Source organism: Ixodes scapularis, unplaced genomic scaffold (assembly GCF_016920785.2).
Source record: "Ixodes scapularis isolate PalLabHiFi unplaced genomic scaffold, ASM1692078v2 PGA_scaffold3__209_contigs__length_174095766, whole genome shotgun sequence".
In the NCBI taxonomy this organism is placed as follows: domain Eukaryota; kingdom Metazoa; phylum Arthropoda; class Arachnida; order Ixodida; family Ixodidae; genus Ixodes; species Ixodes scapularis.
In genome coordinates this window covers 56,945,432-56,967,238 of record NW_024609868.1, presented here as the reverse complement: position 1 = coordinate 56,967,238, position 21,807 = coordinate 56,945,432, and the positions used below count along the sequence as shown (strand labels likewise).

At 47.4% G+C, this 21,807-nt stretch overlaps 1 protein-coding gene across 6 annotated transcripts in view; it reads left to right on the top strand.

Moving 5' to 3' along the window:
- LOC8052141 (paired box protein Pax-5) overlaps positions 1-21,807 on the top strand; it is a 220,945-nt gene that overhangs the window by 17,988 nt on the left and 181,150 nt on the right. For all 6 annotated transcript variants that reach the window (XM_042292454.1, XM_042292457.1, XM_042292452.1 and 3 more), the window contains exon 2: positions 16,135-16,388. In XM_042292454.1, the coding sequence (XP_042148388.1) occupies positions 16,135-16,388 (254 nt within the window). The remainder of the gene's footprint in view (positions 1-16,134; positions 16,389-21,807) is intronic.

Here is a 21,807-nt window from a genome sequence, read left to right as displayed (position 1 = left end):
GATAACGATATCCGATACTCCGCCGCCGCCTTTACGCAGGCATCGTATCGGGGTTTCGGAGGCTATCGCAACGATCTACTAAAACTGTCTAATACCGGCACTCTCCAAGCCCCCAAGCGGCCAGGGACTATGGCGTATAGTCTTTACACTCAGATAAGAATTGTCGTCTCATAAACACGTGAAATGAAAATGGGAGTTACGCCAAGTGAACATGATGGGATGTTGACTACTGTCTTAGTGAGCAAGTTATGGAAATAGTTTTGAAACATGCTAAGCACAGAAACTGCCTGCATCCCGCGAGTGATACGAAGTATGCGCCCCTGGCTGCTTCCAGCATGTTGAGTTCTGATCAGCTGACGGGACAATCTATAAACGTTAAACTGCCGCGGGGTTGAAATAAATCACAATCTGTGCACTCACGGTAGCTTCGTTTTAAGGAAGTAAAGTGAAACTTCGGTCTTTTCAAAAGCTTCAAAAGAAGCTCAATGTAATGAGGCGGAAGTGCAATTGCGAGTGCTGGCCGTTTCTGGGGCAGAAGATCGCAGTGATCGAAAGTACAATACGTTTCTCTCGCTCTTTCATTACAATTTTGCAAACTAGACCCTGCAGGAAATAAGTAGCGTATACAATCAGCTTTTTTTTTTTTAAATAAAAAATATATAAATCAATTCTTAATATTATGGCTCGAAAATAATTAGCGCAAGAGTAGTGGAAATCGCGAAAGAACATCAGTTTCTTTTTTATATATATACATTTTGTTTAACAGCAAACCTTTTCGGGGAAATTTTGTACCATGAACGCGTTCCTACGAGGAAGTTGTATTGATACTTCTTGGTACAGACATGTGGACGAGGAGAAATATAAACGCATATATCTGTAAAAGCCAAGACACTAAATCCACATGAAAAAAAGAAAAAGTCTAGAGAGCGAACGACGACTCGGGAGGGTCACGCTAGTCCTGAAAATCACCAAACTGGGTCGAGACAGCACCCAACGAACACAGTTCCATCGACTTCCTTTGGAAACTACACAAATTGCCACGCTTGCTTGCTCGTCTTTTCTCCGTCAAAGGAAAAAAAAGGAAACTTACAGAAAGAAATGTTAACGCTGCCCCCCAAGAGGAAATAAACATGGACGTCAGAGAAAGGCTAATTGGTTTTCATCTTTACGTAGACGCCGGACCGAGATGAAACGAGCTGAGAAAAATAATAAGTAAGTGCGCTTTGCTTCGTTATGTTAGGCTTTTATTTAACGACAATGAGGGAGCGTTTCTGATGACTTTGCGAGTTGGCTTACAACTCCTCTATGAATCATTTTCTTTTTTTCTGGCGTGCTACGAAAGCGGCTTTCCACTTATAACAGGTGCGAAGAGAGATTATTCTTTTGCACCTTAAATTTGAAAAAGAAACGCTTAGGCCACTTTTGGACCGTGAATACGTGGCTAATATATAAGTCCGTCAAAGGAAAGCCACCCGAGAAAGCGTCTCGGCTCCAAAATTATTCACCATTTCGTGTTCGGCATTAAGGCCGGTGATGTGTAATAATGAACGTACTGACGCTTACCCAGGATTTGCTCTAATTTCCTCGAGGCGTGCGCGGTTATAAAATAAATTTCTAAGCCCCCTTTTTTTTTTTTTTTTTTTTTCTTAGCACAAACAATAAAATTGCTTTTTAGGGTTAGTGAACTGAATTAAACTCCTGCCATCAACTTTCATACACACAGTTATATCTAAAGCACGACACATTTTGAGTGGCCTATCACTACATCCTTGCATTCTTCCGATTTAAAGGAAAAAAACATACAATACTATTTCCTCTGGTAAATGCGGAAGTATACGGTAAAATAAACAAGGGCAAATTTTACGTTCGTGCTAAATATGCCGCGCACTGTGCAGCATCAAAGTTTCGGAGCAGTCCTTTAGTCAATTTGGTCCGACAGTAAAACGGTTGTTTGACGCCTATCCTCCTGTTTCATCTGCATTAGTGCCTCTTACTGGTCTTAACGTGGCCGCTTCTGTAGTGATTACGTGGGGCATGTGTATGTGTATCTTCCGTTGAGTGTTTTTTTTATTAAATGAAACAAGGCGCTAATTGCTGAAGGGCATGCTGTCAGTTAGGCCCAAATATATACATTTGTCTCAGAAATCATCACTTTGTAACTTAAACTGGCATTATGGTCTGAAGCTAGAACAAAGAACAGTACTCTGGAGAAATCCTTCAGCTTATAATTGGTCGTTAGTTGTTTATACAGCGGGAGGTTAGGCTGCCTGAACATGACGATATTATTACCCGCTGTAGATTAGAAATTTAGCCAGTGCAGTACAAGTGCTATCCTAGGGTCTTCAACATGCGTCACACAGCAGTGATACACGACCGCTCGCCGGTACGATGCTGATCCAGATCAAAACGGGCAGGGGTGTGGATTGATACTAGTATAGCTGGGTTCTACAGCGCGAGCTTTCGCTCCGTGTGCTACAAACTGGTGTTCGCTAGACCACCTTTAGAAAGGCCAAAATTTACAAACAAGTCAATCAATTCCACCTGCGTCAGCGATGACGTTAGTTTGTGTGCGATTTGGCGAAAGCTAATGCCCGAGTTCCACAAGAGCCAGGAACAAAAACAACCGACACTGATAAGCCTCCTACACATGCAGCATGCTCGCGATGATACCTTCGGCAGGCGTTTAGCCGTTCGGTGTTCGTAAAGTAAGCAGGAGAGATTGCGAGCCTGCGAAAGATATACCTTCGCGTGCATGATGCTCGTGTTTGAACATAGCCTCCTTTATTCCGGTGGCAATCAGTTCATCGAAGGACGTTTCATCGAGAGATTGTTTCATCAAAACGCGATGTTTCATCGACAGATTGTTTCATCAACAAATCGTTTCATCGTCAGCTCAGATTCTCTCTTTTCTGTAATAAGCTGCATGAGGCTGTCGCCGTGAAGCGGCGTGTACGGGTCGGTCAGGAGAGTTCATATTTTTGTAATGAGACGCCGCAGACTGTCGCCGCGAAGCTGTGCGGACGAAGGCCCGGGGAAGGGGGGGGGGGGGGGGGGGGGGGGGATGTACGCGCACCCCAGTGATACACGCGTGACGAAATGACCCTACGGCGTGCACGATTCGAGTAACGAGTGTCCACGAAACGATCGCGTCCACGAAATCTGTGTCCATGAAACGTGCGTACATGAAAAGTTGTCCACGAAACGTAATTCCACGAAACGAGTCTCGACGAAATGATAAGGACCCCCTTTATTCTGCAAAGTCCGTCAAATCGCAAAAGAATCTAGTTTGAGGCTTGTCGGTGTCGGTTGTTCCTGTTTGTCGCCCAAGTGGGACTCGGGCATAAGGAATGCGCGTTCAAAAACTAGATAATTCTCGAGTATGTGCATTTTGTACCTGGCAGCGCAGACAGGAATCGGTCCTTTACGTACACACGCCTAGAATGCAGCAGGTGACGCTGGCTGTTCGAATTAATGGCCTCGCGTGCTTTAAAAAAGGCCTCCGCATGCAGCAGTCGACGCGGCGGTCCCACCGCTCGTGGCGAACCCTCCGTCGCGCGGGGCGAGCCATCTACCTGCCACAAACCGGAAACGGGGGCAGTTGCTATTATTTTGCTGTCCTCGACTTCCGCTGCGCCGTCGCCGCAGCGTCGCTCGACAGTTCTCGTTGGAGCCGCTGGCAGCAGAAGCCGGCGACAGACAGGCCCAGGGGGCGCTGCCGTCGGACGCCATTGTCTCTCGGTGACAACGCGGTTGCCTTGCTGCGTGTAGAGTGTTTGACGAGCGCTCGCTCGTGGCGCCTCTCCGCCTGTCTCTATCGTACCCTTCTCCAGTGCACGAGGCCAGTCGTTTTCATGCACGTGGAGATTCATATAACGAGTAGGGCATGCCTTGTTTTCCGTTGTCTACATTACAACTTACACGCATACGCCCCTCCCCAAAACACTATTCACTTACAACACACGCGCAGGCGCACAGAACACGCACACGCGCTCACGCACACACAATCCCACACGCATACGCGTATAGGTCACACACACACACATACGAACACGCTTACAACACACGAAAGCAAGCGCGCACTCGCACACGCGCACGTACACACACAAACGTTTTCTATTCGGGTGTAGTAATTGAGGCTCGTGTTTGATAATGACAAGCTTTGAGAACCACCTAAATTCAGCTCTTGAAAGGGATTTCTCTCGCAGATATTACCCAATTCCGGCATTAAGAAGACTTTTTTTCTTTTTTTAGAGGCGGATATTTAATACGGTAAGACACAAACTAAATTGTCTTAATCTTTTGTGACGCCATGTTTTGCTATGAATGTGTGAATATGCGATTTGGAATAACTAAAAAAAAAAAACTCAGTATCTTTTTTTTTTTTTTTTTTTTGCCTAAACGCTTTACTTGGCACTTCTATATTCTCTCTTGGCTGTGCAAATGGTTATTTTGTAGTGGTTATTTTTACGCGTTATGTAGTCATATTCAGCCCTTCAAAGTTTTAAAATCATATCTAAAGTAGAGCGAGTGCGCAGACGAGCTGTTTCCACGCCATCTTAACCGAGAATAGAGAAAAGGGAAGCGAAAGAAGCAGCACGTAAAAAGACACACACACACACAGACATTGTCCCATCTGTCCCTTCTTTTTATGCGCTTCTCTTTCGCTTAAGTTACCTCAAGTTTCAGTTTCGATATCAAAAGCCAAACTTTCAGAAGTCTCAACATTCTGACTATAAAAATGCAAAATGTGAAACATTATATGTAAAGGCGGTGTATTTATTTATATTTATTTTATATGTAATATTTTTTCTATGTGTCTATATTTATATTTTTGGTTTGTATCTTCTTCTTTAGTGCCTCTGTGCTCCCTGGATTTTTTTTTGTTTACGTCAGGACTTCACGGTTCGTTATCTTGGGAATGCCGGAAACAAGCATTGCGGTAAAATGATCATATTGTGACTTAGTGGCCGCGTTGAATTTTAGATAAAACATCTTCTGTTAATTTAGTTAACTCCACCCAGCGTATTTCTGTCTACTTTCTCAGCTGGATCTCCTTCTACCTCAAGATTCTTTTAATGTTTATCATGGTTGCTACTAGGCGGCGATATCTATACCTCTACACAACACCATTACATGACTGATCACTTAGTGGCGTCGGCCATGCTGGAGACGTCACACCATACGTGATGCACGCGACGGGATCGCGGTACTGAAAACCCGCTGACGTAGTTCGCACTGTGTATGTTTTATAGGTTCTTGCCATCGGTGATGCATGAGAATAAAAACAATGACAGCGACGCTTGACTTCTTTTCTTTGGAATGAAAAAAAAAAAAAAAGAAATCCGTCCTTCGCAATTTAATCAAAGACCAGAACGGCTTACTTCAACTGACTAGTACAGCGTTACTTTTTTCTTTCTTTCTTTTTAGCTAGTAGAATGTATGTTTCTTTCAGGCAAAAAACTGCATCAGTTGTTCAGAGACAGAAAACAGACAACAAGCATTAGTCTTAAGAGTTCAAACTTTTTTTTTTTTAATTCCGCTTTTGATTGCACCGTTCAATTCCTGCCACAGTCACGGTATCCAGGACGCACAATGTTGAGAGGCCCCCACCTTAAAGACGCTAGAAATTAACTACACTCATTCACACCGTCATTGATACCATAATCAATCACATCCCTACAACATTGTACAAAACTCTCTGAACCTCACTTCATCCCATCGCACACAATTCATGTGCCGCGCCAAGTGGAACCAGCAGACTTCCTGACTCAAATCCCACAAATCGCGACACCCCCGAAAAATCCCGAGCACAGGCAACCCACGTAGCCATCCAACCGCCATCGTCATTCGTTGATCCCGACGCGCCGCAACGGCCAGATATAAAACGCCCCACTGAGCTACCGCTCGATACACGTTAAATTCCGCCCAAGTACACGCGCTTAATTGATATTTCTCATCCGCCGGCTTCTCACGAGTCCGTGCAACTATAAAAATTAAGTTAAAAAAGAAATAACGCGACTCTAAAACAGAACAAATGACCACTCGACCCCACCCATCTCGTACCTAAATCGACATAAATACAGACACGGCTACAATGCCCCCGGAGTGTTATTGAGACTTCGGGTGCATCGGAGGCAAGAAGTGGAGGTACGAGGGAGAAGGGTGGTTGCCGCTGCCGTTAGGGCAGCCAAGGGGTCAATTGAGGGGGCAGTTTGAGCGGCACATGCGAAGCCAAAGGGTCTAAAAGGGAGGGTGAGGAGAGAGGCCAGGCTTTGAAAGGTCCCTGGGGTCTTCTTGATTCCGACGGTCGGTTGACGGAGAGGAAAGTGGGGGAGAGGGAGAGAGAGAGGGACACATCCTGCGTGGAATAATTTCGCTTCGCCCGACCGCCTCCCTCCCCGTGTGGGCCGCTGCCTATCGCGCGCTCTTCGCTATGAGCCGCAATCGATGAGACCGTTTCGCTGGCGCTTTTGATTTGCCCCTGCTCGTTGGGAACAAGCGGAATAATGATGGCGTGACGATAGGAATACACACAATGGAGGGGGGACCAGTAGCGTATCTTGTGGACTGTTCAAAGCCGCGCTGCCCTATGCCGCGCGCGCACGCGCGCGCGATTCGTGGAGTTGTATATGTTCGGTATCGTCGTGAGCTCGGATAATAGAACACAGAGCCGGCCGGGCCGGCAATTTCGCCCTTTTGTGTTGCGTCATCGCTTTGGAAATTCCAACAGACGACGTCGACCGACAAGCGCTGAGTGAGTCGGAGCAACACGTTGTGAATTGATAGACAGAACTTTTCACGACTTAAAGAACGAATCTTCATTTTATAGAGAATTCTTTTGCGTCAGAACGTCTTCATAATATATTTACAAAATGGCTTCAAACTGCAAACTATATCTCTCTGTATGTGCTCCCCCCCTCTCCAAATATTTATCTTCCGGTTGAAGCTTTCGAGTACTTGAACCGGATCACATTTGTGAATGATTCACGTTTGTGATTCACGTTTGTGAATTTGTTCTATTAAATCGAGGCCATTTTACTGTTTACATACACAAGCTGCCCCCCCCCCCCCCCCCCCTCTTCCAAGAGACTCCTGGACGCTCCGCTTCGGCAGGCTTTCCGAGTCAGTTGATGTCAAAATTTTGGGACTATACTTCTACAGAAATTACCAAGTTGGGGACGTAGTGAGGTCCTTCTACTGCACTATAAAATAAATACTATGATGTCGGTCGTCTTACGAAACCATTAAAAATCCCCAACAAATCTATCGCTAACCGGTCCTTTGGCTAATCACCTGGACGACTGGTCATAAAATATTTCATGAACATTGCGAGAAGCAATGCCATGTTGGAGCTTGCTCGTCCTTTCACGTGACCGAAAGTTTGCGTCGACGTAAACTTCTAATTATGCCTCCTTCCGGCGCTTTCAGTAAAAGGCTCTGTAGGTCAACACGGCCCAGCTTACAAGCAGTCCCGCGTTTTACCATACCAGGTGTGGGCACTGTCTGTGTCCGCAGAAACCTGATTCACGTTAGGTGGAGCGTCTTGGCATGCGCTCTGCCGACTGCAGCGCCACCGTAACAACGTGGCGTCGGAGCCGTGCATCGGTCTATACTTCGACATCGGTCGGGCCGAGGCGCTACTTTACACAAGACGCAAGAACTTCGAGGAAACCCTACGAATCGCCCAATGCGCGCACTCATTTTCGAGGAAAAAAAAAAAAAAAAGGTCGCCAACACCGCCGAAACTACCGCCAAAAATCCCACAAAAACGCCTGCGCAGTCAAACAAAATATCCAATAAAAAAATTAATCCAAAGGGGAAAAAAAAAAGAAATCGAAGAAAATAGGCATGAAGAAGGAGGGTACAGAGATATCCGAGCCGACTGAGCTGTCTGTCTCGAAATTCCGTCCGCCACCCCAAAAAAAAGCACGGCGTCGACGACTGTGGGGACCGGTCCCTTCTCTCGCACCCTGGCGAGCGAAAGAGTGGCGCGGGTGCGAACGGGCGCGCGTCTTCATTTGGCTTTCAAATTAACGCCCCGCCGCCGAGGACGGAAGAAAATCCATCTTGGGCTGAGAACTCACACCGGGCCAGGAATGCAAAGAGTCGCTCCGCCGCCAGCGCAGTGTTGCTGCTGTTGCCAGCTCGCTCGCTGCCACCGAGTCTCTCGGTAACGCAGCACTATACCGTCTGCACCCTGAAGACATCGCGGGGTCAAAGCAGAGCTAAAATCCAACTCGGAACGTTTCCCTCACCATTTCCACCACCGTATAAACAAAAACAATAAAAGAAAAGAGGAGGGGAGAGGGGAAAAGAGGAGGGTGACTCCCTCCAGCCTTCTTTCTTAAACGACGCCATTTTTTTTTTCTGGGCTACAACCGTCCCTGGATCACACCGTTCCAAGAATTAATAGTCGGGTTCCCAAACGTATATCGCACAGCCGAAAAGGAACTCCCCATCCTTCGAGACAGTCGCCTGTGGCTGTGACGTGCATTAAGTCTTCCGTGCACCGCGCTCGGCTTGACTCTTTACTCCGTACTGCGATCGGCTTGGCTACTACAGACGAGGACCGTGTTTCTTTTTTTGTTTTGCCTCTATTTGGCAGGTCGTAATTGTCAATAAGATCGCGAGCAGCCTGTAATTTTCATCGAAGCGAAGAGGCAGCGAACCTGTCCGGACGGGGGGTTAACCGAAGCCTGTATCATAAAACTGTTCGATCTCAAGTTGGACTACCGCGGAGGCTACTGACGTGCAGTCCCAATCAAGCTTCGGATATAATTTGCGCCACTATTTTACGCTTGCGTTCCTTTCTGAGGCTGAGTAGATTAAGCCGATGGGGTCTCGATGCCTGCAGACCCCGTCCGGACCGTCACGCTGATTTCTGCCGGTAGGTTTTACTGCGTGTTTATATACACGCGTTGTCCCTCGTAGCTTTCTTTTCGATCCAAGTCGAGGTTCTACGAAAGAAAAACGCTTTCGGCGTTATGGGGATTCGATGCGGCACGGTGCGCTATGAGACTATTTTCCGTTGGAAGGGAAGGCGGGGATGTCGGGTGCGAGAAAGTAGATCCTATAGATCCAAATTACTGTCTCGAACGAGGTCGTAAATCAGGCAAGATGACGACCCGGGGCGCCTTCTTTGTATAATCGTCATTGAGGGCCGACACCACGACGTTTTCGAAGACGCCATGGGGGTAAAACCTGCGACTGCCGCCTCGCTTACGTACACTCCACTCTGTTAATTTCTAGGTACTGTACTCATTTCCTTATTGTTCATCTCTCTTCACGTTATGTAACTTACCGATATTTATTTGTACGTGTAGTATTCTAAAGTTGTCTAGGTTCCAGGTCTCCAATAAAAAAAACAAAAAAGCAAGCTGTCTCAATTACGCTTGTATATAATATATGAAACCGGTCGTGTCGCGTATACAGAACAACCGAGAAGGGCAGGCCGCTGGCAAACCGAATTATGACCTCGTTGAACATCATTGGTCCCGACCCGAAACAGGGACTACTTTATCACAATTTCTGGTCCCAAAGTGTGGGCTCGAAGTTACCTAATACCTGTGCTCAGAGGCACTTATGCTAAGAGAGGAAGCTAATGTAGCAGTGCCTCTAGTTGAAAGCTTAACTCCAAGAAAAAGTTAGTGGCCTTATTTGATGCATGGAGGTAAGCGGTATTTTCATTTAAGCAGCGCTTTACGTTTAGATTTACGTACGGAACTAGCAAATATCTACTTTCTAAAAGGTAAAACTCTAAGTGTCACTGAGTTCGTTGGTAGTTTAGCGGTAAGCTTAGGCGTAAATGCCTAAAGGAGGGGCTCGGCGTTGTTGGCACAGCCAACAGCAGAAGGATGGGCAGCGTGTTTGGTTTTTGGCGACAAGCGCCTCATCATTTCTTCTTTCACAGCGAAGTACGAAACAAAACAAAAAAATCACCGAGAGCTCGCACCCAGCGGAGACGTAAACGCAGAGTTCAACGTTGTATCTATTCAGTACACAGGGCGATTTACTTTGCGCGCGGGTCGCCCTGGGTGTGAATGTCGTAACTGTCTCGCACACGACAAATAATCGCGTACCTTCGGACAAGAAGACACTTCACTAATGCAACTGTCGAGGCGTCTGAAAGAACCGGAGACAGGACATCTTCTTGACTGTCAAGCACATCACAATGTTTGCCTCCGTCTCGTTCCCTTTGTACACAATGGCATTGACCGCATCGAGTCACAGCTGGTTTTCAACCATAACTCAGGCTCAGAACACCTTGTTCTTACACTCGGACAGCCCAAAAAGGGTGCGACATTGTGAAGCAAACATCACCGTTCAAGTGCGACGCGGTGTCTCAAATGGCACGAAGTAAGAACCTCCTCTGGTTCAACAATGCTTTAACAGACAAGCAAAGAAAAGTTCTTCCTCCTGTCTAGTGACTTCAAAAGTATTTGGGGGTACTGGACGGGGTGGGCTCTTAAAGATTCAAAAACGATTGTCAACATCTGAATTATAAAAATGCCCAGTGTCACTTAGGGGCCCGAACCTTCATTGCCAGCTCGTTTCCCGCAATAAATCTGCTTCTCAAATCTCGGTACAGCCTAAAATTGTTCTAGGACTTTCGCTTTTACCGCTACACGGTGCTCTAAATTTGAAGCAGATATTCACAATTTATAGTTATAGCAGTAAAAAATAGTTAGCTAGCTTTTTCTCATTGGAGCAAATTAGATTCTAGTTTCAAGAAGAAATCAGAGTAGGTAAAATAAAAACCGTTTGTAATGTGTTCTAGCGCAGTTCGTGGGACAAATTTACGTCGTTCGTACTATGATAAATAAATAGATTGCAGTGCGGACAATTACAGTTTAGCTCATTCTTACATCTGCGGTTTAACATATTGCAACCCCAGATGTAACATTTCCCCTGTACCAAAGATTACACGCTCGGTTGCTATCATTTGTTACATCCTCCGGATTGCCATACTGGTTTAGTTCGGTTGACCTTCCACTCACAATCAGGCTCCAACCTTCCAACACCGCCGCAGCGAAGGAAGTGGGTGTCTGCCTCCGCGAACCCCCAATTAAACCACCGGGCTTGACCTTTCGCTCGGTCCTTTCATCCACAACCTGCCGTCTTTAGTACAGGCGTGTACCAAAAGACGGAGCACCACAATAAACGAGCGAGTCATGGCCCCAACCATATACCAGACAAGCTCTCCATCATAAAAGCAAAATAACCACCGCCGCCCCCTCTTCCCCTTCAAAATGAATCTCAGGACCGCGCGCCGAGCTATATAGGTAGCTGCTGCAGCAGCAACAGCCACTCATAGAGAAAGCCCTCGACCGCTACTGCACACAGAAAAAGACGTCGGCGAGCGCGCACAATGAACTCGACGCTGCTGCAGAGTTGACCACGTAGCAGCAAACGCGCTATGCTGTCATCCCCCCCCCCCCCCCCCCCCCCCCCCCCCCGCCGCCGACGCGGGAGCTTTGTTCCTCCGCGCAGCGTCCGTTCAAAGGACAAGAATAAAAAAAAGAAAACAACCCCGGCGAGGGTCAAGGGGAGGGGTCCGCCCTCCCCCTCCCTTTAGTTTCAAAGTCATGTCAGGTCCCGGCCACTGCTTTGTGCCACCGGCGTCGCTGCCTTTGTCTCCGGCTGGCTCCGCGACGTATTCAGAGAAGAGACCGTCGTCTGGACAGAATCTGTCTACGGTCTCCCGTCAGCGTCTGCGCGGCTCGGCAGCGGACGCACGCTACACGCAGAAGAACCCAAATGGGAAGAAGAGACGGTGGGCAAAGAGGGGAATAGGTTTCTTTTATCGGGGCATTTGTTTCCCTTTTGAAGGCCGACGGAAAAGGGGTGGGGGGACGTTGCGATGGGGTGAAAGCGCATTTTTGGTCAAGGACACTGCGTTATGGGACGACGTAACGTCGCCGCTGCAGGGTCTCTTTGTGGAAGCTATAGCTGTGGTGAAAGGTAACTGTTGTTGTCGTCGTCGGCATTTTGAGAAAGGTAACTGTAGTTGTTTCATTATTATTCTTTTTTTCCGGCGTGGCTTTCTTTTGTCGAAACGCCGCGTGCTCGTAAGATGCCCGGTTTCCGAGAACTGTCCGTCCGGTTCCCACGAATAGAAAACAAGAGCGGCACGCAGGGAAGTCGGGAGCATTGTTTCTTTCACTATGCAAAGTACATCTTTCTCCATCATAGCAGCTGTTCCTTGCCGCTACTGTTGGGTTAGCAATGCGTCGACTTCCTGCGTAGCTTGTGGAGGATGGGAATGGTTCGAGAAACCTGCGCTCTGTTGTTTTCTTCCACTGCAAAATCTACTTGCTTTATCCGCTTATCTTTTAGTGATATCAGCTAGTGCCAGCCCTTCGCAAAAATTAACCTTTTTCAAACACAGAAAGTAATTAATTTGACTGGTAAACCTCGCGGAAGCTGACTTCCCCGCATGGACACTGCTAATGAGGTGCAGCCTACACATCTTAAAATAAAAAAAAAATAAAAAATGAAAATTTCTTTTTTTCTTGTTTTTTTTTTTCTTGTTTTTTTTTATGGATACACTTAAGAAGAGAAAACCATAGACCGGGTTTTATCAAATGTATATCTTTGTAGTGGCCACTCCGACCTAGCCAAATAAGTACCTACGAACGGGTGTAAAACGGGGCTTTAATATTAGACAAAAAAATTTGAGGAAACAACACAAAAATGAAGACACCAAATGTAAAATCAAAACGCTAAAATAGATCGCGTAACACTAAAATCCGCCAGATTCTGTGCATCACAATCTGATCGCGTCTGGACTCCGAACGAATAATTATTCCGCTTCCGGGGAGCCGTCTCCCCGACTGGCGCGCCGCAAACTGTCCAATAGCGAACGGGAGAGACCCCTGGGACAGCGCTGTCGCCTTGACAACGCCGCACTAAATCCCCACCACGTCCACCCGCCGCGCCGAAGGCGCCCAAAGACACCCCCGCCTCGAACGCCTCTTCTGATTGGTCGATGGCGTGCTCACGTGACCTGATGGTAATGAGCCCGCGAGCGTGCCAACGAGGAAGTAGGGGCAATCGCGGAAAAATACACGCGCTGCGAGGCGGCAGCTCTGAGCCTCTGGTACGGCATTAGGCAAACTCTCCCCCGTACTACATACTCTGCCTGCGGGTATGGAGAGCCTGGAATGCGCGTTGCGTTACAGTACGAGGAACGGCATCATACGGGTCCAAAAGACTGTCTGTCTCCTTGAGCTGTTGGATCTAGCTCGCTCACTTAAGAAAAAAGTTCTGTATATGCCATATATTATATTTGTATGACAAGCTGTGAGGAGCGCCTCGTCTCACTTTTGAGCCAAAGCTTAGTTGAAGGCGGCGGCAAAACACACTGACTCCTTTCGCGTAAATTTCCAACTGCCCTACAGAATAATGAAAATCTAACGGCACATTTCCGCCAGAAAGACAATCCTGGATCCCACGGATGATGGCAAGAAGTTTTGTATTGTAGACCGTCGTAGTCGTGAGTATAACAGAAACAAAAGGAAAGCAAAACGACCACCCATTTAGACGGGCAAGTAATGGTTGTCTCACAAAGGAGGTTCCGACCGCCGTTTACGATTATCCACGCTCGCCCGAGGAGGGAGCGCGAATAATCGTATCCATTCGTCGTCATGCCTGCTGCATGGTTGCTCTGGCACCGGAATCTGTAATCAAATTCAATCCAGATTTAAAGATGTGTTAACAAAATGAACGCTCCGCTTAGCTCGTGAGCGTTTCGAAGCACAAAATAAGGCGCTCATTTAATTACGAATTTACCGAAAGGCAGTTAGCCTAGAGTGTCCCATTCGCGTCAACGCGCAAAATCGTTCCATCAGTGTTAGGAAGGAAACTAGAGAGGAGTGGTTTAAAGGCGCATACACGCATGTAAGAAGGCCCGTTCCCTTTCCTCTCGGGTGACGGATAGCCGAGCGTCAGACGACAGAAGCGCGCTGGTCATCCTATTTATTTATGTACCGCACTTTATTTACCCTGCAGCGCCGAGAGGGCATGATCGCCGGAAAGTGAGAAAAAATACAAATCTACAAATCTACACAAATTTACAACAGAACTATACACATAAATAGACAAACAAATATGCAAGCAATAATACACTTCACGTAAAAAAAAAAGAAGAAAAAAAGCCGTTCCGCGTGAATCAAATAGGATCTACAGGTCTGAGGCATTAAAAATTTCACTCCTCTATCGGACTAACTTCGACTTTGAGCTTCTTCTTTGGCTTAGAACTCCTCTTGGTCGCAATGCCGTCACAACCTCGTACCCCCCCTCCCTCCCCCCAACATCCTGGGGGAAGGGAGGTCATTCAGCCGTCGGCCGTTCACGAGTCGCTCCGGGACGCTATTCATCGAAACACTCCGCCCGTCCTCGAAAGCAGCGTGCGGTTTCCACAAAGAAAAATAATCTGTAGCAGCCGGCTAGGTCAATGCAGCGAAGCTCTCGCATTTTAGAGGTTTCGATTTCAGTTTCAGGCGCGTATACGCGCGCTCTATTCCGTTCACCCCTGAGCTGACAGTGCGGTGGAAGCTACATGCTCGTTGCACGAGCCATGCGTCGATCTCTCGCCACGTGATTGCGTCCCTGCCTACCATATCCACGCGTAAAGAGCGAGGTCAGATGATAAAAAGAAGGCAGCTGATTGGTCGACGAGCTGGTAGCTTCCACCGCACTGTCAGCTTAGGGGTGAGCTGTGTATCCACATGTGTGTGGGTTCGCTCGGGCAGATCGTGAAGAGATGCCTCGTGGTACGTGTGTGTTTCTTGCGGGATAAAGGGTGTGAACGGCTAAGCAGATCACGCTCGCCATTTTTTTGGGAAGCCTTTGTAACCGCGTCAGTCGGCGCGTCACGATATTTGTGGCCCGGGGGGAACTCATCGCCGGTTGCCGGTTTTCTCCGATGGTGGGCGCTGCTCCTGTGGCTGCTGCTCGCGGCACTTCTTTATCGGTTGCACACGAATCTTGCGGCAGGAATTCTGGTCGGACGTTCCGGCCTCTCCTATTGTGTGGGAGGGGATTTCGGCGGTTTTTCCATAAAGAAAGAGGCGCTCGAATGTTTCCGCCTAAAAGTATCGTTGAGCTTTTATTTTTTATTTACTTTTTTTAGGATGCGTTCTTTGGCGAACATGTATCTAAAAATTTGTAGATAAAAAATAAAATAAATTTGGGAAGCAAATAAAAATACACGTTAAATTTAAATAATTTTAATGTACAGTAAAAAAAAAAGTAGCATAAATGTTGAATCAACATATTACTCTTTTTTATTTTGCGTGTGTAGATCTGTACGATAATTGTTAAAAATTATGTGAAATGTAAGAGCACCCACTAACCCCCTGACTTACGTTTCTCAATCTCTGTACTTGTTTATAAAACGAAGGAGCAAATTAAAGCGACTGAATGGGGTGCCACCATACAGTCGGAAGCATAAAACGTCTGTCTCTCCTAGCAGGAATTTATAAAGCAAAAGCAGTGAAGGAATACTCCGCAAGATAAAAAAAAAAAAGCTATGTCGGAAGTTATTTGAACACACGGACTAAAGACGGTAAGCCGCACAGGGTGCCTGAACGAGACGTTCGCCTTTTCAACTTGCGCGATGGAGTGCATTGTTTTGGGTCCAAATGTTGTTCGGAGACCTTCATTACCTGACCTCCTTTTCCAAAACGGCTTGATTGGGTTTGACCCCGTGCTTCGTGGGGTCACAAATATACGTGCAACCCTTCCTCACAAACAGGCGCAGATTATGCGCAACAAAGCACCATAATCAGCGGAAGCCACAGCAGTGCAGTCCTTTACAAACCTCTATACAGCCGAAATATGCCTAGTCACTGGGCAGGAGACGCAGGCGCGGCGCCGGATATTTCGCAGAAGGGAGAAACAGCACATGCTTGACGATAACGCGTTCCATAGCCCAATGAACAAAGATGACAGCACGCAGAAGGCGACAGTCTCGTTTTAATTTGAACACCTACGTTTCCCCTAAAAAGCGATCATAATGTCAGTTGTTAATAATAACGGGAAACAAACGCACATTGTTGCCCATATTAACGGGAGACATGGTGGTACAGCGGTGGAATTGACCAACGCCTCTGTGTCCCCCGTGTTCCGCAGGTCCTCTCCAAGCAACTACAATGACGTCAAGCTCAAGCTGCTCCAGGAGTCCGCGGGGAGCCTGGAATTCCGCGACACGGACGTGCTGTACCCGTCGGACCCCAACTCCGTCACGTACGCCACGGGCCCCATGCAGGACGACGTGTACGGGGCCGCCGTGGGCTCCACGCAGCTCGGAAGCATGATGGACCTCCAGCACGGCGGCCAGCACGTCCAGGACGCCCAGGGACAGGACCCCGACGGAAAGAAGAAGCGTAAGCACCTTCGCCTTTCAACTATATAGTCAATAGAAACGTTTAAAATAGGTGGCCCCAACGCTTTCTGCACCCCCCCCCCCCCCCCGCCCCCCCAGCAGCTTAGGCCATCGTGCAGAATGTTTGCGCCTGCCCAGTGCGACGCTCCAAACTGCTGTGAGGGACCCAAAGGGCCGCCTATCCTAATAATGTCCAATCTACATTAGCCAATCGCGGTACCATTCTTTTTATCGCATTACATATCGAGCAGTATATTCATTTCAAACACTTTGTTTTTTTACATCTACACATTATCCACGTCCAGGAAAGGGGATCGGTGGCCGAGTATGTTAGCGCACCGGAGCTCGGAGCACGTGGAGCGAAACCTCACACTGCAGAACCCAGGAAGTTCTGAGTTTAATCCCCACACCTGTCAGTTTCAATGTGGACTGTGTGATGCGCGTTAAAGAGCCCAGGCTAGCAGTTGTACTGCACTGAATAAATTCTTCGTCTACTTAGAAGACAGCAGACGATCAGTGGGGCTGACTACCTTCCCACGGTCTAAACAATATGCGCACAACACAATTGCTTTATCTATAGCAACTTAGATCCAATATAAAATTATAGCTGCTAAGGGGTACACCGGCGTTGTATTCATAGTCGCCGATTTTGTTAAACAAATCAACAAACAAACCGAAATAATCCGACTTTTTTTTTTTTTTTTTGCGAATGTTTTGCATTTACAATTTTGGTCCTCACCGCGTTTTCCAAAGTGGAAGTCTCTACTGCCAACAATGAAAAAGTGACGTCAGAGAAAGGCAGGGGTTCACTCTTTAGAGTGTAGGCTTTCTTACCAACTGATTACATGCAGTTCCATGGTGTCAAATGAATGCTTTGGAAGCTCGCTCCAGCACCCGCGCAGCAGCACGAAACAAATGCTTGGCACAGTCCATTTTTAAACAGCCCGTTTTGACTTTAAAAACGGAGCCACACTGCTTATACGTCATACAAAAGACAGTCGGCATACAAATTCGAACGCGAGTCACCGCGAGATCTGTGCTTCGAATGCCGCACGCCAATGAGTTCAAGGAGTAAACGTGGCAGGCGGCATTCGAACCACGGATATTGCTGTGACTCGTGTTTGCAGATTGTCTTTTGTATGATGTATGAGCAGTGTCATGCAGCTCAAACCTGCCTTCTCCTGACGCAAGGGCAGTGAAAAAGCGGGTATATTTGAATGTTGGATTTGGCATCATTTTCACTTGCCGATTTCACAATGACTATTATGAATTTTGAGATACTAAATAGAATACGGGAAACGGTAAGGGTCGGTGATTCCGGAAATATAGTTAGTTGGGGTAGCTCGAAAAAAAAACTCGGCGGAGTACTTTAAGGTAAAGGACAGAATTGGTCTTAAGGTCACGTGATGTCAATTTGCCCGCTAAATCTAGCGGGGAAACTAAATTTGCGTATAGATCACGTGACATCAAGTCATGTGACGTAATTTTTCCCGCTAAGTATAGCGGGAAAAATAAACGGCCAGAAATATACCTCAGTATGGCCTGAAGATCCAAAAGAAAGTTAATCGCATTAAAAGAAGGAAATATTTTTAGGTCTACGCCCTACACACCTTTCAAGTCCCTCACCCCACAGTGGCTCCCTCACAGCCTTACCTTGGCATGTCTCAAGGACGTGTATCAAATAAACCTCTCCTTTTGACACGTAGATATATACACCGTTCCTGAACCACAAACGACCACGAAACAAGCTCCCCTACCAATGCCTGAACGCGTCATCACGCCGTACTGCTTGTGCGTTCACGAATCCTCCTGACCGAGGCGAATAAGCATCCACTCGAGCTTTTCTTTTTTTCGACTCATCTATACTCAGCTCACCCCTAAGCTGACAGTGCGGGGAAAGCTACGTGCTCGCCGGACCAATCAGCCGCTTCCCTTTCATCGCCTGACCTCGCACTCTATGCGCGGGTATATTAGCGGGAGCGTTATCACGTGGAGACTGAGAAACGCACGACTGGTCCGACGTGCACGTATACCTTTCACTGCATTGTCTGCCAAGGGTAAACAGAGCCCACACTCCTCGACGCACAACGGCAGGAACCACCAACACCCTGCTGATCTCTCCCGCAAAGAACACGCGCGCGCTGACATTCACGCACGGTTGGACAAGGATCGCTGGGGCTGCGCCGATGCTGGCTCTTGACGCGCGCGGGGTCCCCTCCCGACTACCGGATTACGCAGTCGGCTAGAACCGACCATTTACAAGCTCACCAACCGTAACGCTGCGCTGTTCTCGCTACAACCGATCCCGTTCCTAAACAGCCCCGCGGTCTCCTTTTGACGAGTTCCTCGGCTTTGCGCGGCGCTCTATGCAAAGCGAACCTGGGTATACACCGAAGGACCAGGAAATCGGGCGCGAAACATTGAAAGCAGTCAGGCTCGACAACATGTCTATAGGCTATCATCGCAGCAACGCGCGAGCCGTGCGTGGAAACGGAAGTTGTGTGTGTGTGTGTGTGGGGAGGGGGGTTAAGTTGAGTGGAGCATATTGGAGTACCCCCTTTGTATTGGAAGAAGCTGATATGAAAGTAGAAGCCTAAAGCGATGAGTACGTTAACGTCTTGCCCCCTAGACAAGTTTGGTTTCACTCGAGACCAATGTCCTTCGCGCAGCAGCGCAACCCACCACGCTAGTGTGAATTGAATTTCCACGATAGCAACGCTGAATGTGGAGCAACTTGATTTTTCTTTTTTTTTATGGTCGTTTCTTGGCTTCGTCGAACACAAAGGGGACTCGTCTGGAAAGCTTCAGGACTTGTGATTTCATAAAGCATGACGAAAAGCGGACAGAAGAATTAGAATTGTCTGCTTTTTTTCCCCTCTGAAAAGAGGAGTATAACGTACAATCATGGAAATCTTCGATCATGCTTGATATCACTATTGTGAAAGGTCACGTGTATTGGGGAAGATGTGAGAGAAGGGTGTGAAGGGAAATGCTCGATGTGCTTCATTGCAGTTGTGCACAAGGTCACAGGAACCGTACACGCTCGTCACCCTTGCGACCAGAGTATTCCTTTCTGAAGCTACCAACTTGCGCGTGCAGATTGTACAACGAGGCGTACAACTAATGAAACGGGGTCTAGCCGTACCGACATCCGACAAAAGCGAACGTTAGAAGAAAAAAAAAGTTCCGAATTTTTTTTGTTCATCTGTATACCACCTGGATTGTTTCGCCGAAACAACCGTCCGTTGTCGTGTCGCCTGTCGTCTGCTCGCCCATTTTCTTGTCCGCTGGGTGCGAAGCAAAGAGCGGTTGTCGAATGCGCATGCACAAAGAAAGTGAAGAAGCGGCCATCAATAGCAGCGCGGCGGGCGACTGGAATAGCACGACCGGCTACTGCGGTAGGTGGCCAGAAGCTGGTTTGGATCGATTAGCATGAAAGGCAACTCGTAGCTATCGAAGCCAAACTGGAAAAAGAAATATGATGGCGAACTCACTCGATGTTACATAACCGAGCCCAACGTTTTTGTATTCATTTTCGATTTTTTTTTTTTTTTTGCGTGTTTGAAAGGTATGGTCAGAGTCCACTGGTCGAATGATTCATTTTTGACGTATTAACCACGTGATGTATTAAGATTCATTGTTGTGTTTCGTAACTTTTTTTTATGACAGTCAGTCGGAAAGGAGTGCCAATGAGGTCGAAGTTAGAGGTTCTGCTGCTGTCATCTCGCTAAAGAATTTTGTTGAGTGATAGACTACGCGGTTTCTTTCTAATGTTTCTGTTCAACGCGACCCAAAGCTCGTTCGATCTTCGTTTCTTTGGATGTGCGTAACAGTATACAATCGCTGCATGCCATCGCTGACTTCTTACCTCGACAAAAACACTATGTTATTGAAATAGATGTAGTAGTAGAAATGCTGGACTCACACGTTTGAGCATGCATCGATATTTTGTAATGTAAACTTTTTCGCACACCTCGGCTACCCGTTATGCGTACAATACAAACTATGTATACCGGTCAGAATAGAACTAAAATTTACAGTGCGTTTTTTTTTATTATTGTTTTATATTTAATTTGGCAGATGTTTCTTTTAATGATAAAGCAAGGGAAATGTGCCCCAAATAAAGTAAACCATGGGCACGATCAAAAACGGTGCCGATCCAGTAACTACCTAATACAATTCATTATTTCGTATCATCCGTATTTCTCTTATATTCTATTACTTCTCGGTTTCTTTTGACATAAGCCATCGAATACAGGAGGAAAATATAATGGCGTTAAATATTTCTGTGAGGATAACAGAAAGTTATCCCGGGGCCTAAAGTCTCATGGGAACTCCATATGTCTCTGACTACACTTCGTGTGAAATTTTCCTACCTGTCTTGTTTGTGACACGGGACTTGGAACTTGTCGCGCTCGACTTGAGCGTTGGCAAGAATATTCCTAAAGATCAACATTGAAAGTGTCCATCTTGAAAACAAAAATAAGTAGACCGAGGGAAATATACACATGGCCAAGAAAAAAAAAAATACAAAACGCCTTTCAAGATTACCCGAACTATAAAAATCGCGACAGGTCAAACGATTGGCGAAACCGACACTTTTAGAGCTCGAGAAAAATGCGAGACTCCAAAGTAAGCGCGTTCACACGAGCAAAATGATCGATATATAAAACAACCCAAAAAATCAACAGTTTCACCGTCATTGCTGTGATCGAAAAACACTATCCGGAGTGATTCAGCCAGAAACAATTTTCCCCCATAGCCGAGGGCCTACCGCAAAGCAGAAAAGAATTCGAAGCCCGTGCTGCGTCCCGGAAAAAAAAAAAAGAACTGACACCCAACGGAGAGGTGTGCTCTTCCGCTCTCACAAAGTGCAGGGTCCGCCCGGCAGGATGACAGGCGAAAAAAAATCGTAGCGGCGGTTTCCTCTTTACCGCGATTCCGGGCATCGCCAATCGATCGGACAGCAGACCGCGCCGGGTCCAACGCGCCTTCCGCGCAGGTAAGCCGAGGGGGGGTCAGCGACATCGGGAGGCCAAGTGCCCGCGGGTTCTCCCATTACGCTCCTAACAACAGGTGTTCCTCCGTCCGACGGCTTAGGTGCAGCGGGGCCGGCAGCAGCAGCAGCAGGCACCACAGTCCCACTGGGCAAAGGGGGAACCGGTGGAAAGGGCGCTTGCTTGATTTCTTTTGAGCGAGCGCGCGGACCTTTACTCTTGGAGCCCTGCCATTTGCTCGCGTCACACTCTGACAGTGCGTGAGAAAGTTTGTTTTGATAGGGGAACGGCCGGTGCGACCGCCGGCCCCGTTGGTCTTGCCGGAGACGACGATGGCGCGCCGGTACCTGACGTCGGTCTGGCGGTGGTGGCTCCCAGCCGCCCACCTCCTCTGCGTTTTTTTCTTATTTTTTTTTAATAATG